Raw genomic sequence first — 20,572 nt, forward strand, 5'->3', positions numbered from 1 at the left:
ACCTGGTGACCTACATTCAACATGAGAAACGCCGTAAGCGTCTCTGCGCATCCTTATTCCTCGACGTTAAAGGGGCGTATGACAACGTTACGCATGAAGCCATCCCCTCTGCTCTCTCAGAGGTAGGAGTGGGTGGTCGGATGTTTCAATGGATACGGAGCTATCTATCCATGCGATCCTTCTTTGTAAGCACCGAGGAAGGCCATACTTCTCTACATTATAGCTACCGCGGCGTCCACCAGGGCGGTGTACTTAGCCCCGTGTTATTCAATCTAACACTAATTGCTCTCCTTGAGGACGTGCCAACCACAGTCAGGCTATCAAAGTACGCGGATGACATCTGCATATGGACATCTGCAGTAACACGCCTACAGTTGCGAGCGAGAATTCAGAAAGCCGCGACACGAACTGCTATCTACCTCCGTAATCGAGGCCTGGAAATTTCGTCCGAGAAATGCGCACTAGTGCCATTTACGCGCAAACCCATGGCAAACTACAGTGTAACGATAAATGGCCAAATAATACGACGGGTCCGATCGTACAAGTTTCTAGGTGTCATAATCGACAGGGTCTTGTCATGGAGCCCACACATATCTTACATGAAAAAACGGTTGACAGGCATCTGCCACCTGTTCAAGTTTTTCGCTGGCAAGACCTGGGGAATGTCGCCTAGTGCCATGTTACAACTGTACAGGGTGCTTTTTCTGGGATTTCTGCGATACAGCTTGGCAGCAATAAACAAACACAGGCAAAACGAATCTACGCACAATACAAAGCCTTCAGGGTCAAGTGCTCCGGATCTGTCAAGGCCTGCCTCAGAGCGCTTCAACAGTGGCTACGATAGCAATCGCTAGAGACCACCTTGTCAAGACCCACATTGAAATTGAAGTACTCAGGACCCATATAAAGCATCTAGCCAGGACTCCTCGTCACCATTTAGCCTCTCTACCAGCGGACAGGCCACACACATCTTTCAGCGAAACGATAACTGCATATGATGAATCATTGCCAGCTTGTTTCACTCCGGCTGCGAGACCTTCGATCCCTCCATGGTGCCTCGCTCAGCCAAAAATCAACCTCGCAATACCTGGTATCTCGAAAAAAGCTGATCTGTCATCACCAGCCCTTAGACAGCTCACGCTACTATATTTGTACGAGAACTACCTTGACTCTACGCATATTTACACTGATGGATCTGTCCTTCCAAGCAGCTCCACGGCGGCAATCGTCATACCAGCGAAAGCTACAACAATCAAATTTAAGACGACCCACGCGACAACATCGACGGCAGCAGAGCTCGCAGCGCTCTTTACTGCTCTTCATCACATTGGTGATGAACCGCCACACAAATGGACAATATTCTGCGATTCGAAGGCGGCACTGCAGTCTCTACTGTCACCTTTACGACGCGGACCGCACGAACAACTAATATTCCATATTACAGAGACATTACACCATATAAGTGATGCAGGCCACGAAATAACCTTTCAGTGGCTTCCAAGTCACTGCGGGATTGTCGGCAATGAACGGGCGGATCACGCTGCCCGCTCAGCCCATACTGAGGAGCGCCACGTCCCAATTCCTCTTTCCAGAACTGACGCGGCACGGAAGCTCCGCCTACTTGCTCGGCAGTGCACCGTGTCGCAATGGAATGAGCCACATTTAAGAAATCCGCGACTGTACTCACTTGATCCAACATTAAGTCTTCGAGCACCATCACAGCTTCGCCGTAGAGACGCCACGCTTTTATATCGACTTTGGTTGGGCGTTGCCTTTACTAAAGCCTATGCCTTCCGCATAGGGATGACCGACACCTCAACCTGTGACCACTGCGGCCATGAAGAATCAATTGGCCATATTTTGTGCACCTGCCCGCAGTACAGTCCACAGAGGGCATGCCTCAGCCAGGAACTTGACCTACTGGACTACCAACCGCTATCCGAAAAAAGAATTCTGCAACATCGAAAGGACCTACCGTCACAGAAGAAGGCCGTGCAAGCACTTTTGCGCTTCTTGCGATCTACCGGCTTGTGTGAACGACTTTAACTGGAACGCCTTTTGTGTGTGTGTCTCCATGTGTGCGCGTTCGTTTTTTTTTCGTTTTTTTTTGCGTTTTCCTCTCTGTCATCTTTCTAACCCCTATCCCCCATCCCCAGTGTAGGGTAGCAAACCGGAGACTCATATCTGGTTAACCGCCCTGCCTTTCCTCTTCATTCTCTCTCTCTCTCTACAGTTACAACCGACCACCACGCCCTTTGTTGGCTTTCCTCCCTCAGGGATCCCACCGGACGCCTCGGTTGCTGGGCCCTACGGCTGCAGGAATACACGACGACCCAACACTTACGACCCAACAAGTCGGGTCGTCAACATCAGGACGCTGACTGCCCATCTCGTCATCCCGTCAATGTATCGGACGGTTTAGTGGACGTCGCACCGACCTGCGTTCTTTCGCTCTCTGCCTTGCAAGACATTCGCGCTGAAAAACGACGCGATGAGTCGTTACGCCCCATTATCGAACGCTTGCTCTCCGATACGTCTGACCCATCCCTTCACATGTTCGTACTACAAAATGGCATCCTGTATCGCCGCAACATGCACCCCGACGGGCCCGAGCTCCTAACCGTCATTCCGCCTCATCTGCGACAGACGGTACTGCAGCAACTGCGCGACGTTCCTACCGCTGGGCACCTTGACGTCACGCGGACTTATGACCGAATTCGGCGACGGTTTTTCTGGCCCCGTCTCAACCGTTCTGTCCGGCGCTATGTTGCCGCGTGTGAGTCGTGTCAACGCCGGAAAAGAGCAGCTGTGCCTCCTGCCGGACTGCTGCAGCATTTGGATATACCGGCCGACCCTTTCTTTCGCGTTGGCCTTGATCTTCTCGGACCATTCCCTATATCAAATGATGGAAATAGGTGGATTACCGTCGCTACGGACTACACAACTCGCTATGCCATTACTAGAGCCCTACCGACCAGCTGCGCCACAGACGTCGCTGATTTCTTGCTTCACGACGTTATTTTGCACCACGGTGCACATTGTGAACTTCTCACCGATCGCGGCAGATACTTTCTTGCCAAAGTCATAGACGACCTACTTCAATCATGTGCTACTAAACACAAACTTACTACCGCTTACCATCCTCAAACTAACGGTCTTACCGAACGCCTGAGTCGCACATTAACTGACATGCTGGCAATGTATGTTTGCTCCGATCATCGCGACTGGGACATTGCTCTACCATTTGTCACGTTCGCCTACAATTCCTCGCGCCACGACACAGCTGGATATTCACCCTTCTATCTCCTCTTCGGCGGTGAGCCGAATTTGCCTTTCGAGACTCTCCTTTCGACCACACTCGTCTCACCAACAGAGTACACTCGGGATGTGATAGCCACAGGGACCCAAGCACGCCAGATTGCCCGCATTTGTCTTTCTGCTTCACAGACACGCCAGAAGTGCCGTTACGACCAGCGCCATCACGACGTGCACTACGAACCAGGTGCTCTCGTGCTAGTTTGGTATCCAACTCGGCGTGTTGGTCTTTCGGAGAAATTCCTCTCGCGATACTACGGCCCTTACTGCATCCTTCGCCAGGTGACCCCTGTCACATATGAAGTGTCTCCGCTCGATGCCACGTTGCCTTCACCTCTCTCTGACATCATCCACGTCAGCCATCTCAAACCTTACCTTTCTCAGACCGATGAGCCGCACCAATAAGGTGCTTTTTCCGACGGGGGTGATGTCACAGTCGGTAATGTGGGAAGAAGAGGACGATGATGGTGGCCTTGGAGACGACGAAGAAGAGTTTAGTTTTATCGCTGCTCTTCGCTTGTTGGTTCAACTATTAAAAGCCATCTGTAATAGACGCATGCTTCTTCCTTCCCGTAACATCATCATACGTCTTATGTCTAGCGCAGTTTTAACGTTTCTGGATTAATTAGGGGCGGTGGAAATAATTATTGAACTTTGCCTTGTCGGTATTTTCATGCGTTATATACTAGATTTGTAGTAGGTTTCTTACATTCTTACTGCCACTGCTCGAACGACGCACGTTCGCTGGAAATTAGGTTGTGATTCTGGAGAGTCGCAGAAGTTTGCTGTCTGTCGCTTTGGAACCGATCTTCGTTATCAGGAAAAAATGAAGCATGGTCATCGAGGAACAAGCGTACAATATCTTGCTTTACTCTTCAGTATCAGCAACATTCCTAAAGACAGCATCGTGCACATCCACAGAGCTTAGTACTGGGCTCCCGGTTCCTCCGGATAGAGGAAGTAGACGGTGACGGGTCCGCGGGATGTCTGCACCACCTCCCGGTGCCGGATCATCAGCAGGGAGCCCAGGCCGTAAGCCAGCGTAGGTATGCCTGCAGGAGACTCGAGAGTCACACACCATTGCAGTGCAAAACCGCGTTGCTTTGCGGACACTAAAAACGCGAATGCGTATTTAAACTATCATTTATTTATTTCTTTTTATTTATTTCATTACAATATCCCTAAAGGCCCTCGAAGGAGGGTATTAAATAGGGGAGGGGGTCTACAAGAAAGAAGCAGAAGTGTACATTCAGGTACAGCATACATAAAAAGAAAACCATTTACAAGATATTTTTTACCACTCAACAAGGCAGTGTAGTTATATTGAACTAAAAAAGAAAAAAAGTAATCGTACATAAAAACATTAGGAAGAAGCAACAACTCACGAAGCATAAAGTATACTTTATAAAGTATACTCTACTGCAATATAAAAGACGTCATTCTTAACCAGAACGAAAGCTTGGAAATAAGGAAAGGTCAAAAGGAAGAAGCACTGGTGGCGACATCATTTGGAAATTCCCGCAGCAGCTCCCTGTAAGGTCACAGATTTTGAAAGTCGGTTGTCGGAAACCATTAACTGCTTATAAACAAACATGGATTAATATCGCATTCTGCAGCAATCGATGACTCAAGATAGCAAGTATTGCTTTTCTTAAGGCACAAAAACGGCCTAAACACGCAAGAATAGTTTTACGTTACACTGACGTATTCCCACTGCAGTTTAGACGAAAAAGTTATGAACAAAATATCTGGGGCCAACTATTAGGGATCACTTAACTGCTCGCAATTCGCTAGCATAGCACGAGACGAGCTGTTTCGACTTTGGTAAAATATTTTCGCAATTACGATTTTTAATGTCCCCATTAAAAAGATTTGATTGGGGACATTAAAATATTTTTAGACGTTTCCCACGTATATAGTCGCGCTCTGGCAGACAGCTCTCTTTTATGTGGTTTCACGAGCCACAACCACGATGAGGCACACCGTAGTAGGGGACTCCAGAATAATCTTGACCGCCTGGGCCACGGTGCACGGACGTTGTTGCATTTCGCCGCCATCGAAATGTAGCCGCCTCGGCGGGGATTTGATCTGGCGCCCTCCAGCTTATAGCAGTGGAACGACAAAACCACTGCGCCGCCACGGCGGACAGCTATTGCCGGTGGATGTATGAACGAAATAATCTTGCCATGGCGTCGGATGAAAATAATTTGTCGCATTTCACACCTAAAACTAGCCTCTCGCCTGCGGATGCCCCGAGCATGGAGCTCTAAAATTTATTCCGATGACACTGCGCAGTGAGGCTGCAGCGTCAGTTGCTCGCCTTCTGCCACTGGCCGCACGCGGGCGCCGCGGCCCGTACGCGAGACGTCGTGGCGCCAGAAGACGAGCCCCCCTCTGCGGCCCCGACTGGGCCTACGCCGCGCACTCACCGAAATTGAGCAGCTTGAGGAGGCGGAAAAACGCGTCCTCCACGGCGAGGTCTTGCGGCGCCCTCTGGGAGCAGTGGTACTTGATGAACGGGTAGCACCCGGTCCGCAGCACCTGCGACAGTTTGCCGCCGAACGATCGGCGACCGCCGTAAGGAGGCGCCAGCGCTCATCCTCAAAGTTTGTTTCGTCAACTACAGCAGACATTGCTTTCATTGAACTGTCAGAACTAATATTCACCGTTCTCGCTAATAAATGCGCTGCACTCTACATTTTTTACTTAGAACACATCGTTACGCAATTTCTCGCGACACATGCGGCGCTTATTGCATTTATTCTAAGCATTGTTCTCGCTCTGCAGTTCTTTTTCGAGCCACAAAAGTCTCTGAGCGCTCATTTGCAGTAGACGCAACCAGAAATTTCTCGAAATTTAGTTTGTAACCAGCCCATGTCTTCATGAAATTGCAAACCTTGTTGATATCGCACTTTTTCTTTCCAGTGAGAAAACATAACACTCTAACTAAAAACATGCAGCCATTCACTGTCCCAAAAAACAACGCTTTCGTAATAATCTGTGGCGCACTACCACGTGCCACAACGGCCCGGTCACAAAAGACGACGCGCCCAGCACGCTGACCGCGCGCGAGCAGTGCAGTCGGCGCCCGATTCGCTCGGCTAAAATACGTGGAGCTGCTCTGCCTTTGACACGGTCCGAGAAAGGACACTATGCGCTCCCTAGGCGGGAACCGACCTGGCACCCTGCAGGAGTGGCTCGACCCGCCATCGCACATCGGGCTCAAAGACTCAGTCCAGCTTTGGAGTGCTTTTTTGGACTTTTTCAGGGACACGGAAGGGCCTGGCCGCCTCTTTGCAGAGCCGACCTCGGGACCACTCCACCTCGAGGAAGAAGAGAGCACCGGTCCCCCTCCCCCTCCCCCATAGAGCACCCCTTTTCTGCCGCAAGGCTTGGCGTATTAAACGCAGAAAGAAAGACGTACTAAATAATACATATATATATATATATATATATATATATATATATATATATATATATATATATATATATATATATATATATATATATATATATATATATATATATATATATATATTAATTTAGTACGTCTTTCTTTTTGCACACCAGGCGCCAACGCCTGTCTGGATATCCTTCGCGCACCAATCTAAAGATTAGGGATATGCGAACATACAAAACTTTCCAACAACGAATAGAACTGTCCTACATCATTCAGTGTTTCAATTGAATAGTCGCGCACTCTTCGCAAATGCCAATACCTTTTCGGATATTTCCATCCACGTGGGCATAGTATATATAGGGGGAAAACTATTCAAAAATCACCAACGATGATTTTCAATGAAAAGGAACGAAACGAAACGAACAAACGAACGGGGGTGTCGTTCTCAGTTTTCCGTTTACCGTTTTCCGCTTAAGACACTTTACCGGAAGCCTACAGCAGGCACGTACCCAGGGGGGGGGCCCCGGGGGGGCCCGGCCCCCCCCCCGAAGTCAAGTGGCATAACCCCCCCCCCCTCCCTCCCCAACGCTCCTCACAACTTCCTAAAGCGCCGCCAGATCAATGTTGAGACTTCGCAGCTGTTCATCGGTCAGCATTATGCTGCCTTTTTCACTCCTTTTAGATGGCAGTAGTTATCGGCATCTCTTGTAATGTGAAGGAGTTTTCTCATAGATTCCGCACCCGCGCGATTAACTCGAGATGCGTTCAGTTGTCACCAGCTATTCAACCGTCACGCACATAGCTGTTGCTTTTGTTAGTTCAACCTTCTTTGTTTAGGCTGATCCTGGGACTAGGAGAGGGATGCGGCTGTTACTCAGCTGGTCTGTACTCTCATGGAACGAGTTGCGGCCAGAGAAAACGCAAATTTCGTTTAACTTATCCCTTTGTTTCATTGTTTCCTTGAGTTACGGCTCGCCGCGACGCTGGCAGATGCCCTGAACCATATACACGTGATGTTGGTTAGATAAGGTGAGAAATAAAATAATGTGAAAGAGCGTCCATCATGAAACCCTGCAATAACCGTTAAACCCATAAGCAAGATGACTGTCGCCCGTTACCTCGTCTGTTTTTCCCTAACTGGAGATGGACCGATAGGCGGCGTCGAGGTGTGCAGCAGCACCCGTTTCGAGCTCCGCAATATCCATGTTTTTCGTTGGTTACAGTTCCAGTAACCAACCGGAATTGCGTATCATCAGAACCGTGAACGTCTACGGAACCCAAGGACACCATCCTCTTGGACCTAGGCCCATTTCCGGCGGCTCCACAATATCAAGAAGCTATCAGGTACGCGGCGTCGGAGCTAGCATGCATCAGAGCTAAGGCGCGGCGGCGGCCGCCGCGTCGCGTCGGTGCAGCGTCTGACACAAGACACCGACGCATATGGCGTCTCAAGGGATCGCTTCTGTTGCGGCGGGCGCCTCAAATGGCGCGCCGTCCCAACCGAAACCCGGTACGGAGGAAGACGGCATGGATTTTTCCGAAGCCTTAACTCCTCGTAAAGATGAAACTAATACAACGATTCTCACGGACGCTGAGGACCTGCGGCGGTTTACGAGAGAACCCGACGAAGATGGATGGCAGACGGTGCTAACGCTGCGCCAAAAACGGCAACAAGCGAAGGAACGCCTGCAGGCAAAACGGAACGAGCCTTCGCAGAAGGAACAGAACTCGACCCCCATCCGCCGACGCAAGGTGCGACGGAACAAGTTACCACCACTGCCGCGGGATGACTTCAAGATCATTCTCCGCCCGCACCAAGGGCTCCCGTTGAAAACTCTAACCAGTCCGATGCTCGCAGAAGCAGTGATCGCGGCCTGCCACAACAAAGTAAAGGGTGAGCAGTTTATACTGCGCATAAAACAGGGCTCAAACATCGCAATAGTCTCAACGTCTGAGGAAGAGACAGCCAATCTCCTACGCAAGATCACAGCTCTCACAGTCAATGGCAAGACGCATGCGTTCAATGCGTACGCTGCCACAAGAGAAGGCGCCGTCAGAGGTGTCATTCATGGACTGCCGTCGCACACGCCTGGAGAGACAATCAAGGCAAACCTCCGAGTCCGTACCCAGGTCATCGAGGTAATCCAGGCAAGAATGCTAGGGGACTCGAAGAGCGCAGTCATCACATTCCTCGGCGCGGTCCTACCGCGGTTCGTCTACTATTGCGGTGGGGAAATGGCGTGTCGTCCACACCGCAACTCGGTGCAGGTTTGCAAGATTTGTCACAGCGTCGGCCACCGCACGGACGTTTGCCCGCAACCGGACACAAAAGTGTGTAGAATCTGTGGGGCGCTCGAGCCCGAAGACGGACACGAGTGCTCACCGCGATGTGCCGCTTGCGGGGCGCAGCACCTCACGGGCGACCGAAGCTGCAAAAAACGCCTGAAGCAAACACGACCGCAAGGCCGACCGAGAAGCGGAGGGCACAAAGCTGCTCAACAACACCGACCCCGGTGGTTTGCAACAGAAGACGAAGAATTGGAGCTCAGTGACTTTCCGGAGCTCCCTCAACGGCAAGAGGGGACCCCCTCCAAATTCAGACAAGGAGGAACCTCGAGATCCAGATCGAGATCGCGTACCAGACGGCGGAGTCGTCAGAGATCCAGGTCAACATCCTTGGCACGCAATGTCAAGCCTCTAGCCCCCAAACAGGAGAGGGCTCCGCAGGCTAAACATCAGACGGCGGCCATCGCGTCACAGCAGGTAAGCTGCGCGCGAATAGTGTCTCCCACTGCCGATCCAGTAACTCAGAGTCCAGCCTATCAAAAAATATTAGAGGAGAACAGAATTTTAAAGAACAGCCTTGCAGAAATTCGAAGGGAGCTAGCTCATTTGAAACAAAGGAATGAGCCCCACACGAACCAAGCCAAGCCAGAAGAAACCAAGAACGCGATCACACAGGTGACAGGAAAAGACGATAAACTGGATACTATATCCCGACAAATCCAACTTCTTTTCGCAGAGCTGTACAAGCTCAAACGACAGATAGAGGACTCCTCTTCTCATGCCACGAAAGAGGGACCGAACAAACGTAAATGTGCCAGCCCGGGAGCTCCTCCACGCAGACCTAAAGAGAGAGAGCTGACCGACAGCGAAAGTACTATAGATGGCTAATCGCCACACGAGAGTAGCCGAAAACCTCGAGGTCTGGCAGTGGAACTGCAGGACTCTTAGAAATAAACACGCAGCACTTTTGAGTTTTATAGATGCGACGCCTGTTCCCCCGGATATAATATGCATACAAGAACCAGGCAAGAACATACCGCACCTCAGAGGATACAAGATGCACACGCACCCTGACCATCCTCAGATAGCAGCACTAACACGGGCGGACATAGCGGTGAGCGTGGACTACGTCCCTAACTGCGGTGTCCAACATCAGCTTCTCACGGTCTGGCCATGTAGACGCTGCAAGCCAAAAACAGTTATTGCCAACGTCTACAGCCCACCTAGAGATAGGAAGGCAAAGTTCGACGTGCTAGTGACGGCCGCATTGCACAAAGTGAAAAGCAACGACCGGGCAATTATCCTAGGGGACTTTAACGCTCCGCACTCTGATTGGGGCTATGATCGAGGCACTCCTAAGGGCCAAAGGCTAGCCGACCTCGTGGAGGAGCATAAGCTGTTCCTGCTGACGCGCCCGGATGAACCAACCAGACCAGGAAACAGTGTAGTCAAAGATACCACGCCGGACCTAACTTTCAGCAACAATGACAGAGGTGTTACCTGGACCAACCTAGGCGAAGACCTTGGCAGTGATCACTGCATTATTAGTGTCTCAGTTAACACGACGCGGGTTCGCCATAGATTAGGAAAAGCCACCATAACCGATTGGACAGCTTATAGACAGAAGCAAAGGCAGGCCACACCGTGCGATAGCGCTACAGAATGGACGGAATTCATCAGGAGAATACACAGAAGCACTACACGGGAAATATCGACAACAGTCGAAACACCGGCAGTAGACAGGCATCTACTACACCTGTGGGAAGCGCGGAGAAGTCTGACCAAACGTTGGAAGAGACAGAGACACAACAGAAAACTCAGGATCAGGATAGCCAGACTTGCGCAGGAAGCCAGTGAGTACGCGCAGCAGCTGCAAGACACCAATTTCCTTCAGTTTTGTGATGCACTCAAAGGAACGCTTAGCACAAAGCGATCATGGGCTATTCTGCGCAGTATGATAGATCCGACAGGAACACGGACCACCGCAAACAGAACACTGAAATTAATTGAAAATGAATACGATGGCACGGCCGATGCCCTCATTGAGGACCTTAAGAGCGTCTACATAGGAGTACCGGACACAACATCAGTGCAATACAACTATGAGGGACCAGACAACGCGGAGCTGGACGAACCCATAACAACGGCAGAGCTCTACGCAGCCGCACAATCTTTCCGTAAGGACACCGCACCGGGTCCGGACCACATTACAAATGCGATGCTGCGCAACCTCAGTCAGGAATCACTGCGGCAGCTTGCGACCTATTTGAACGATAATGTATGGTCCGACGATGGGGAACTGCCAGACGAATGGAAAGAGGCTACTGTAATACTCATACCGAAACCGGCTAAACCCAGAGATCTGCAAAACTTGAGACCAATATCGCTCACGTCGTGTGCAGGGAAGCTTTTTGAGAAGGTGATCCAAACACGACTGAGCAACTACATCGAGCGGAATGAACTTTTTCCCTACTCTATGCTTGGTTTTAGGCCACACGTCTCGGCACAGGACGCCTTTCTTATGCTTCGCGACGAAGTTTTGGACCCGCCACGAAGCAAAGAAGCCAGGATAGTTGTGGCGCTCGATGTCAAAAAAGCGTTTGACACAATCTCTCACGAAGCAATCCTCGAAGGTCTGGAAGACAGGTTGCGGAAGAAAGGTGTTTCGGTACGTCCTTACCTTCCTTCGCGACAGGAAGGCAACGATTGGGTTGGGCAGTACGCGCTCTGACGTCTTCGCGATGCCCAACCGAGGAACTCCACAGGGCTCAATCTTGTCGCCTCTTCTTTTCAATGTCGGGATGAGGCGACTGGCCCTAGAACTCGCGCAAGTACGGGACCTCGGATGTACGATCTATGCCGATGACATAACGTTGTGGGCACACCGGGGTTCCTACGGAGAAAAACAAGACCTATTACAGGAGGCCATTAACAAGGTAGTGAACTTCACCAAGCACGCGGGTATGACGTGCGCACCCGAAAAATCAGAGTTCATGTGCGTACGCAGCAAGCGTCATAAGAAAACTACCACACCAAGGATCGACTTACATCTCGACGGCAAGGCCATTCGTGAAGTCGCCCAAATGAGAGTGCTTGGCCTGCTTATCCAAGAGAATGGCAACGTCGATGCCACAATTCGGAGCTAAACACCAACCGTAAAGAGCGTGGCACGTATGATATGGCGAGTTGGACGCAGCCGCAACGGGCTCGCGGAAGAAGAAACTATTAGGCTGGTGCAAGCATTTGCGATTAGCCGCATTACTTACGGCCTGCCGTTCCAAAAACTTAACCAAACTGAAACGAAGAAGGTGGACACCCTTATCAGAACGGCATACGAGTCTGCTCTGGGACTCCCGAACACAGTCAGCACGGAGCGCCTGGAGCGATTGGGTATTTACAACAAATATGAAGGACATGCCTCTGCAGTTCTGATATCGCAAAGAGAAAGGCTGAGCTCTACGCCCCAGGGCCGCTCTATTCTCCAAAGACTGGGATACAACGCTCGACCCTTGTTCTGCGGAGACGAAACAGACTTGTTGTCACGAGATTTGAGGGAGCACGTCCATGTCTCTCCTATAACACGAAATATGAGTGCCAGGTACCACGCAGGTCGCAGACAGGCCAGGACGAGGACTCTGCAGAAGCGATTCGGCAAGGATCCGGCCGTCTACTACACGGACGCGAGTGCAACCGCTCGCAGGGACTTCTACGCGATCGCCGCAACCAATAGAGTCACCACGATAACCGCTACGGTTACGACTACCTCGGTATGCACAGCAGAGGCAGCGGCAATAGCGCTGGCGATACGAGACGCCGACTTTAAGGGTCAGTCGGCTCACGTGCTTACAGACTCGCAGGCAGCGTGTCGACTCTTTATGCGGGGAATGCTACCGCGCAGCGCCCAAAGAATACTCGGCTCACGACTGGACCTGGACCACGGCATTACATGGTGCCCCGCGCACAACGGACTCGACGGGAACGAAAGGGCAGACCGCATAGTTCGAGGAAGCAACGAGCGAGCAGCGGCCAGAACCCTAGAGGAACCACTGTCCGCAGTGCGCGACATATTAGAGAATCAGAGGAGGGAGAGACGGACCTACGGCCCTCCGCACTGCAAACTAAATAGAAGACAAGCCCAAGACTGGCGTCGCATACAAACCAATTCATAAGCGCACCTAAACCTCTTACACAAGCAGCACCCGACATATTACACAGACACCTGCCCGTGGTGCGGCGCGAAACCCACGCTGGTCCACATAACGTGGGAATGTACAGCAAGGCCAAGCAACGTCAATTCACCTTTTCTAAGCGTCACAGACTTCGTACGGCAGTGGGAGGCACTACTCGCAAGCGAGGATCAGGGGAGCCAGCTGGCCATCCTGGACCAAGCTCATCGAGCCGCAAGAGCCAGTGGAGCCCTGGACTGAGGGCCCCACCCAGACCTGCCATAACTCCGATTCACTGAGCAATAAAGTTTTTTTTCTCTCTCTCTCCCTAACTGTATAGCACTTTTCGTGCAAAATTGGCAACTGGAAACAAAAATCGCAAGGAGTTGAGAAATTAAGCGATCTACTAAGGGGGAGAGCCAAGGCAACTACCAAACTGCAAGCAAAAGCGAATAATAAAATAGCTAACCATTGTTTATGAGAATATTTATGGATCAACATCTTTTTATTTAAGAAGGAACTAGAAAAAAAACGCCGCCGGAAGTGGAGAACAATTACTTGTTTTGAATGACGCTTCTACAGTTATCGGTCGAACCGCCTCACGTAGCCACTTCTCTGCTGTGCTTATGTGGGTGTTTTTCTAACCTTTCGCAGTGAGCGCAGTACGTCTAGAATCGCAGAGTCCTGCGCTCTACGCGGTTGTATGGGACTGGCGGCCGCACAGCGTTACGCACTTCGCGGAACTGTCAAAACTGATCAACAAGGCGAAAATAACTGATATTCGAAACTATAACATGAGAAAGACTGAAGAAGCCGTAAAAAATGAACGCTGCCTGAAATCAGTAAAAAGAAACCTGGCATAGGACAAACCATGATGTATGCACTAAAAGATAAGGATAATATCATCAGCAATCTCGAAGATATAGTAAAAGCAGCGGAAAAATTCTAAGCTGACCTGTATACAGTACCCAGAGGAGTCACGATAGTTCACTTAGAAACAGTAATGATCGAACAGGATACAGAAACTCTCCTATAACTAGCGATGAGGTCAGAAGGGCCCTGCAAGACATGAAACGATGAAGAGCCGGAGGATAAGGTGGGATAACAGTCGATTTAATCAAAGATGGAGGAGACATAATGCTAGGAAAACTGGCGGCTCTTTATACGAAGTGTCTATCGACTGCAAGGGCCCCAGAAAACTGGAAGAATGCAGACATTATACTAATCCACACAAAAAGGAGACGTTAAAGAATTGAACAATTATGGGACCATTAGCTTGCTCCCAGTATATAAAAATATTTACCAAAATAATCTCCATTAGAATAAGGTTAACACTGGATTCTGTCAACCAAGGGAACAGGCTGGCTTCAGGAAGAGATGCTTCAGGAAGAGATATTTTACGATGGATCACATCCATGTCATCAATCAGGTTATCGCGAAATCTGCAGAGTACAATAAGCCTCTCTATGTGGCTTATATAGATTACGAAAAGGCATTTGATTCAGTAGAGATACCAGCAATCGTAGAGGCACTACGTAATCAAGGAGTACAGAACGCTTACGTAAAAAAGCTTGGAAAATATTGCTACATGCGTGAAGTATTTGTTTGTTTGAACGAGGCGCGTAGGCGCCATCACTCCAGAAAATAGGAGGAAGAACAAACTGGGCTCGCGCTGTCAATCTAACCGGTCAGCGCTGCAACCGTTGTTGTAAATATAATATGTAAATAGTTTCTCGTCTTACTGACTCGTCCTTCGCATTAGAATATCTACGGAGGTTCTACAGCTACATTAATTCTAGACAAGAAAAGCAGGGAGATTCCTATAGAGAAAGGGGTCAGACAGGGAGACACAATTTCTCCAAAGCTATTTTCTGCGTGCCTAGAAGAATTTAAGCTATTAAACTGGGAAGGCTTAGGAGTAAAGATCGAGGGCAAATATCTCAGCAACCTTCGGTTTGCCGATGACATTGTTCTATTCAACAACAATGCAGACGAGTTACAACAAATGATTGGAGACCTTAACAGAGAGAGTGTAAGAGTGGGGTTGAATATTATTATGCAGAAGATGAAGATAATGATAAATAGCCCGGCAAAGGAACAAGAGGTCAGAATCGCCAGTCGGCCACTAGACTGTGAAGGAAAACCTTTACCTAGGTCAATTATTCACAGGGAACCCTGATCGTGAGACGGAAATTCCCAGAAGAATAAAAATAGGTTTGATCGCATACGGCAGACATTGCCAGCTCCTGACTGGAAGCTTACCATTATTATTGAAAAATAAGGTGTGCAATCAGTGCATTTTGCCAGTGCAATATGTCCAGTGCCGATGCATTTGGCAGTGCATTTCCCAGTGCATTTTGCCAGTGCATATGGGGCAGAGACTTGAGAGCAAGTTAAGGAACACGCAAAGAGCGATCGAACGAAGATTGCTAGGCATAACGTTAAGAGAGAAAGAGAGTGGTTTGGATCAGAGAGCGAACGGGTATAGACGATATTCTAATTGACATCAAGAGGAAAAAATGTAGCTGGGCAGGTCATGTAATGCTCCGGCTAGATAACCGTTCGACCATTAGGGTTACAGAATGGGTACCAAGAGAAGGGAAACGCAATCGAGGACGACAAAACACTAGGTGGAGCGATGAAATTAGGAAATTCGCGGGCGCTAGTTGGAATCGGTTGGCGCAGGACAGGGGTAATTGGAGATCGCAGGGAGAGGCCTTCGTCCTGCAAGGGACAAAAAACAGGCTGGTGATGATGATGATGATTATGATGGAGGTGGTGGGCCCCCCCCGAAAAAAAATCCTGGGTACGTGCCTGGCCTACAGATAGCCAGCAATATTTAGACTACAACAGTCATCACCCGCGACATTGCAAGCAAGGAATTTTCGTCGGACAAGCGAAACGTATAAGAAGAATCTGCAGCGAAGACCACGATTATAGCCACCACCTAAATGACCTTAAATCAACGTTAGCAGAAAAGAACTATCCTCAAGTTGCTCTCGATAGAGCTTATGATGCCGCGTCAAGATTGGAGAGAGTCGGAATTGGCGAAGAGACAGCCCACACTAGAATCTGACAGACCGGCGGCCTTTATAACAAAATAGTCTAATGCACTCCCAAACATAAACAACATCCTAAGAAAATACCACCCAATATTATCAAGTAACGAGCGTCCGCGAAAAGCGTTCCCGGATGTACCCAGGGTTACCTATAACCGAAACAAGAACTTTAAAGACATGTTAGTGCACGCAAAAGTCAGCCAGCAGCATTCCCCCGTAATAAAAGCATGTTGTCGCGCTAGGTGCAAAACCTGCAGGCACCTTCAAAGTGACATAAAAATTAAAAGCACCGCAAATAGTTATACACATGAAGTAAAATCTAGCTTAATTTGCACAAGTTCGGATGTGATTTATACGCTTGAATGTTCCTTCTGTAAGAAACAATATATCGGTGAAACAGGACAATCAATGAACGTCAGATTAAACGGACATCGCGCGGACACAGCTAAAAAGCTTCCCAAAGCCGTCGCCGAGCATTTCAACCAACCACGTCATAACTTTGATGAACTTAAACTCTACATCTTACAGTCAAATTTCCGTTCTGAACGCGAAAGAAAGTACAGAGAATCATACCTTATCCATAAGTTCAAAACATTGCAACCAATAGGCATAAACGTTTCAAAGGGTGCTTAAGAATCTATTCGCTATGCTAAACTTCAAGCTATAGGCAACAACACTTAGTTTGAATTTTTGGCGTATCCCCCTCCCCCTTTCCTTTTCCCCTTTCCTTTCTCTCTCTTTCTTTTTTTTTTTTTGTCAGCCGGCGTGTCAGGCGCCCTTGACACGCCGGCTAACGCGCGTGTTGACAGATCGGGGTGGGGAAGGGGGGGGGGGGGTGCTGGCTTTCATCTTGTACACAGCGTTCCTTTACTCTCAATTCGACACGCTAACACATTTTCCCTCGTTTCCGCGTCCCCCCGCCTCACACCGCCTCCCCTTTAGAAGAACCCCACCTATATATACTGTGGCGAGGAAAGCATATGTCGCCTTGAAGAAGACAAGTCCACTTGTCGAAACGTTGGTTTCCTGCATTCACCTTGTTCACGTTTTGCTCATCTACCTAAGTAGGCATTTAAATTCGGCGGTCTACTTTGGCGTCCCCATGAGATGTGGTACAAAGACGGTGGTGAGTCGCTACACCACGGACAGGCACGCCCCTACATCGTTGGGAAAATTTTGCTCAATCCTAATAAATTTGGGTAGACCCCCATCCGAATCCCGCGGAGATCTATTGTGTCTTCCCCTAGCAAAGATGTGTGGGGGGCGCCGTATCTTTGCCGCATGCCGCGTTGGTGGGCAAGAATATCGCGTGGTGCAATACGTGCCGGATCGTTATCCTCCTCCTCGCGACGGCTTTCCTGAGAAGCGGCGGGTTCTGAATGGGAGGGCGATGGTTGTATCTCACCTTTTATTATGGATTTTTTTTGTGCCTCATGTGTTTCTTCCCGAAGAAATGTAATTGCATATGATGTAGTGGCATAAGCATTTTAAAGAATTTTATTTGTTTAGTGTATTTGTATTAGAAAATGGTAAAAAAGACATTTTGATTACTTTATATTTACGATATTGTTAAGGATAAGATGGATTTATTTACAAGATGATCGAAGGGGCGTAGAGTCGGGCCTTTTCTACACGCGCGCAGTTCCTCCATCTCCTCTTCTTCGGCTCCGCCGCGCAGCGTAACATCCTCCTCCGGTGCCGGCCAAGCTCGTCGATCCGCATAATTGGTAGTACTTGATCCGGGAACCCTATGATGGTAGCGCTTCAGGCGGACCACATGAACCACTTGTGTCTTCCGCGACCGGCGATTATCGGCGGTCAGTTTGGCGATGACGAAGTCGGCGTCACTTAATAGGCTGAGTATCACGAATGGACCGCTGTACGTTGGGGTGAGCTTGCGATACAAGCATTTCTTCCGCAGAAGAATCCACAGTAAAACATGATCGCCAGGAGCGAAAGTGACATGTCTATGCCTGGCGCCATGGCATGCCTTGGTTCAAACCTGAGAAAAGAGCGCTCTTAAGCGAGCTAGCCGACGTGCTTCTTCGGTACGACACGAGGTCCGCGAAATGGATGTGTCTTCGTTCAGTGCGAATGGTAAAATTGTGTCCAAGAATGTTTGGGGACTGCGAGCGTATGACAGATAGAAAGGCACATACCCGGTTACTTCGTGCTTGGCTGTATATACGTGACAAAGGGCAGCACGGCATCCCATTTCCTGTGATCAGCTGAGACGTATAGAGGCAACATGTTGGCAAGCGTGTACGATGCGCGCGTACGGTGAGACCATTTGTTTGTGGGTGGTACGTCGTTGAATGGCGATAAGGAGAACCGCAAAGGCGCAGCAGTTCTTCAACAATGTCGGCGGTGAATTGCCGTCCACGGTCCCTTATAACAACACGTTTAGCGCCGTGACGCAGGTTGACAGAATGAAGCAGTAAGCACGACACATCGGCGGCGGTAGCAGAGGTAAGTGCCGCTGTGTCAGTACAGCGCGTCAAGTAGTCGACGCAAACAATAATCCAGCGACAGCTGGTAGAGCTCTTGGGAAAGGAGCCGAGCAAATCGATACCAACTTTTTCAAACGGTAAGGTAGGTGGTTTCACTGGTCGGAAGAAGCCCGCAGGAGGCGTCCGCGGCTTCTTATGACATTGCGAACCTGGGAAACTTGCAGTGTACTGTCTTGTGCTCTTCCATAGCTTCGGCCAATAAAATCATTGGCGTAATCAATGAAGCGTGCCAGCAAAGCCAAGGTGACCCGATGTGATGTCATCATGCATGGCGCGCAGACTATAGCAGTACGCAGGCGTTCGGGAACGACTAGGAGCAAGGAAGCGCCTCCGGTAGAGCAATTCTTTTTGTAAAGCAGGCCGTTACATGGCGTGAAGCGCGTTGTCTGACCTGATGTGCGGGTAGCCTCCAATAGGGGTATGAGTGAAGGATCGCGACGTTGCTCACATTTAAAGGTGCTGAGGTCAGGAAACTCGGTAATGCTGGCAAAATGGTCGTCGAAGTCGTCATCGTTAGCGGTGGAGTGTGGCGACGGGAGACGAGACAAGCAGCCGGCATGACGTCGACCGCTCTGGCAGCAGACAGAAAAGGTATGTTCCTGAAGGCGTAACGCTCAACGTGCCAGCCATCCGGAAGGATTCCACAGTCCAACAAGCTAGCAAAGGGAATGATGATCCGGCACTATCTTGAAATGACGACCGCACAAATATGGCCGAAACTTCTGGAATGCGAAGGCCAGGCATTCCAATTTGATGAAAGTGTAATTTCGCTCCGCTCTCGTCAGTGCCCGGCTTGCGTATGCAACGACTTGCTGGCGCCCATGATGAAGTTGAATGAGGACGGCGCGAACGCTATAGCGTCACTGTGCAGCTCAGTCATGGCCTCGGGATCGAAATAGCGCAAAACAGGCCCAGAAGTTAGTAAATACTTCAGCTGACGGAACGCGTGCTCGCACCCTGTAGTCCATACGTAGGGACTGTCTTTGTGAAGGAGGCATGTGAGTGGGTGAGCAAGTTGGGCGAAGTTCTTAATAAACCGGCGGAAGCACGAACACAGGCCACGGAAACTACGACGGTCTTTCGCTGTCTTCGGTTGGCTTAGATCCCGCACTGCAGTAATCTTTTCCGGGTCAGGTCAAATACCATCTGTGTCGACGCGAAAACCCAGCACGAGAGTCTGGCGCTCACCGAAGTGACACTTCTTTGAGTTTAAAACTAGTCCAGCGTTTTGTATGCGGTCCAGTACGACGCCAAGGCGCTGATTGTGCTCCTCAAGTGTTCTGCCAAAAATGAGCACATGCGTCATCGAGGTAGCACATGCAGATCTCCCATTTCAATTCGCTCAGCACTGTGTCCATAAACCTTTCAAAAGTTGCTGGCGCGTTGCAAAGCCGCACTAAGGCCGCACGCAAAGCCGCACTAAAAAAAAAAAACCACGCGAATCACGCGCACTGTGGGAATCGATGTATGCGAAGCTTTCTGCGCTTTTGCGATGACTGACGATAATTGGTGGTGATGTTGACGGAGAATGTTTCATTTCTCCAGCGTTAATTTCAAGCTGCTGGACGTTTATCCTGTAAAAAGGGGGATATTGCGCTAAAAACGCGCGGACAACAGAAGTACAAGTGGATACTTCCCTAGTCCGTGTGTTTTTAGCACAATACCCCGATTTTGTCATTAAGGGTTACTATGTGTGCACCACTACTGCTGTCTGCGTAGCACACAGAATCCACAGCGAGACGTACGTGTTCTCGTGAGGCGTTGTTGTGTGCCATTGTTCACGTTGTCCGAGAAAGTTAGCACTGTTCTGGCCTCTCCGGGCACGTGGCATCATGT

At 49.7% G+C, this 20,572-nt stretch overlaps 1 protein-coding gene across 5 annotated transcripts in view; it reads right to left on the reverse strand.

Moving 5' to 3' along the window:
• Positions 1-4,160: 4,160 nt before the first annotated feature.
• The window catches only part of LOC139054890 (uncharacterized protein C15orf61), an 82,745-nt gene continuing 66,333 nt past the window's right edge, over positions 4,161-20,572 (reverse strand). For 4 of the 5 annotated variants that reach the window (XM_070532585.1, XM_070532588.1, XM_070532586.1 and 1 more), the window contains 2 exons: positions 5,745-5,856; positions 4,161-4,367 (listed from right to left, as the gene is read on the reverse strand). In XM_070532585.1, coding sequence (XP_070388686.1) covers positions 4,240-4,367; positions 5,745-5,856 — 240 coding nt within the window. In that variant the 3' untranslated portion in view covers positions 4,161-4,239. The remainder of the gene's footprint in view (positions 4,368-5,744; positions 5,857-20,572) is intronic. The other variant, XR_011511591.1, reaches the window with a different exon arrangement.

This window comes from Dermacentor albipictus, chromosome 1, assembly GCF_038994185.2.
Source record: "Dermacentor albipictus isolate Rhodes 1998 colony chromosome 1, USDA_Dalb.pri_finalv2, whole genome shotgun sequence".
Lineage (NCBI taxonomy): Eukaryota > Metazoa > Arthropoda > Arachnida > Ixodida > Ixodidae > Dermacentor > Dermacentor albipictus.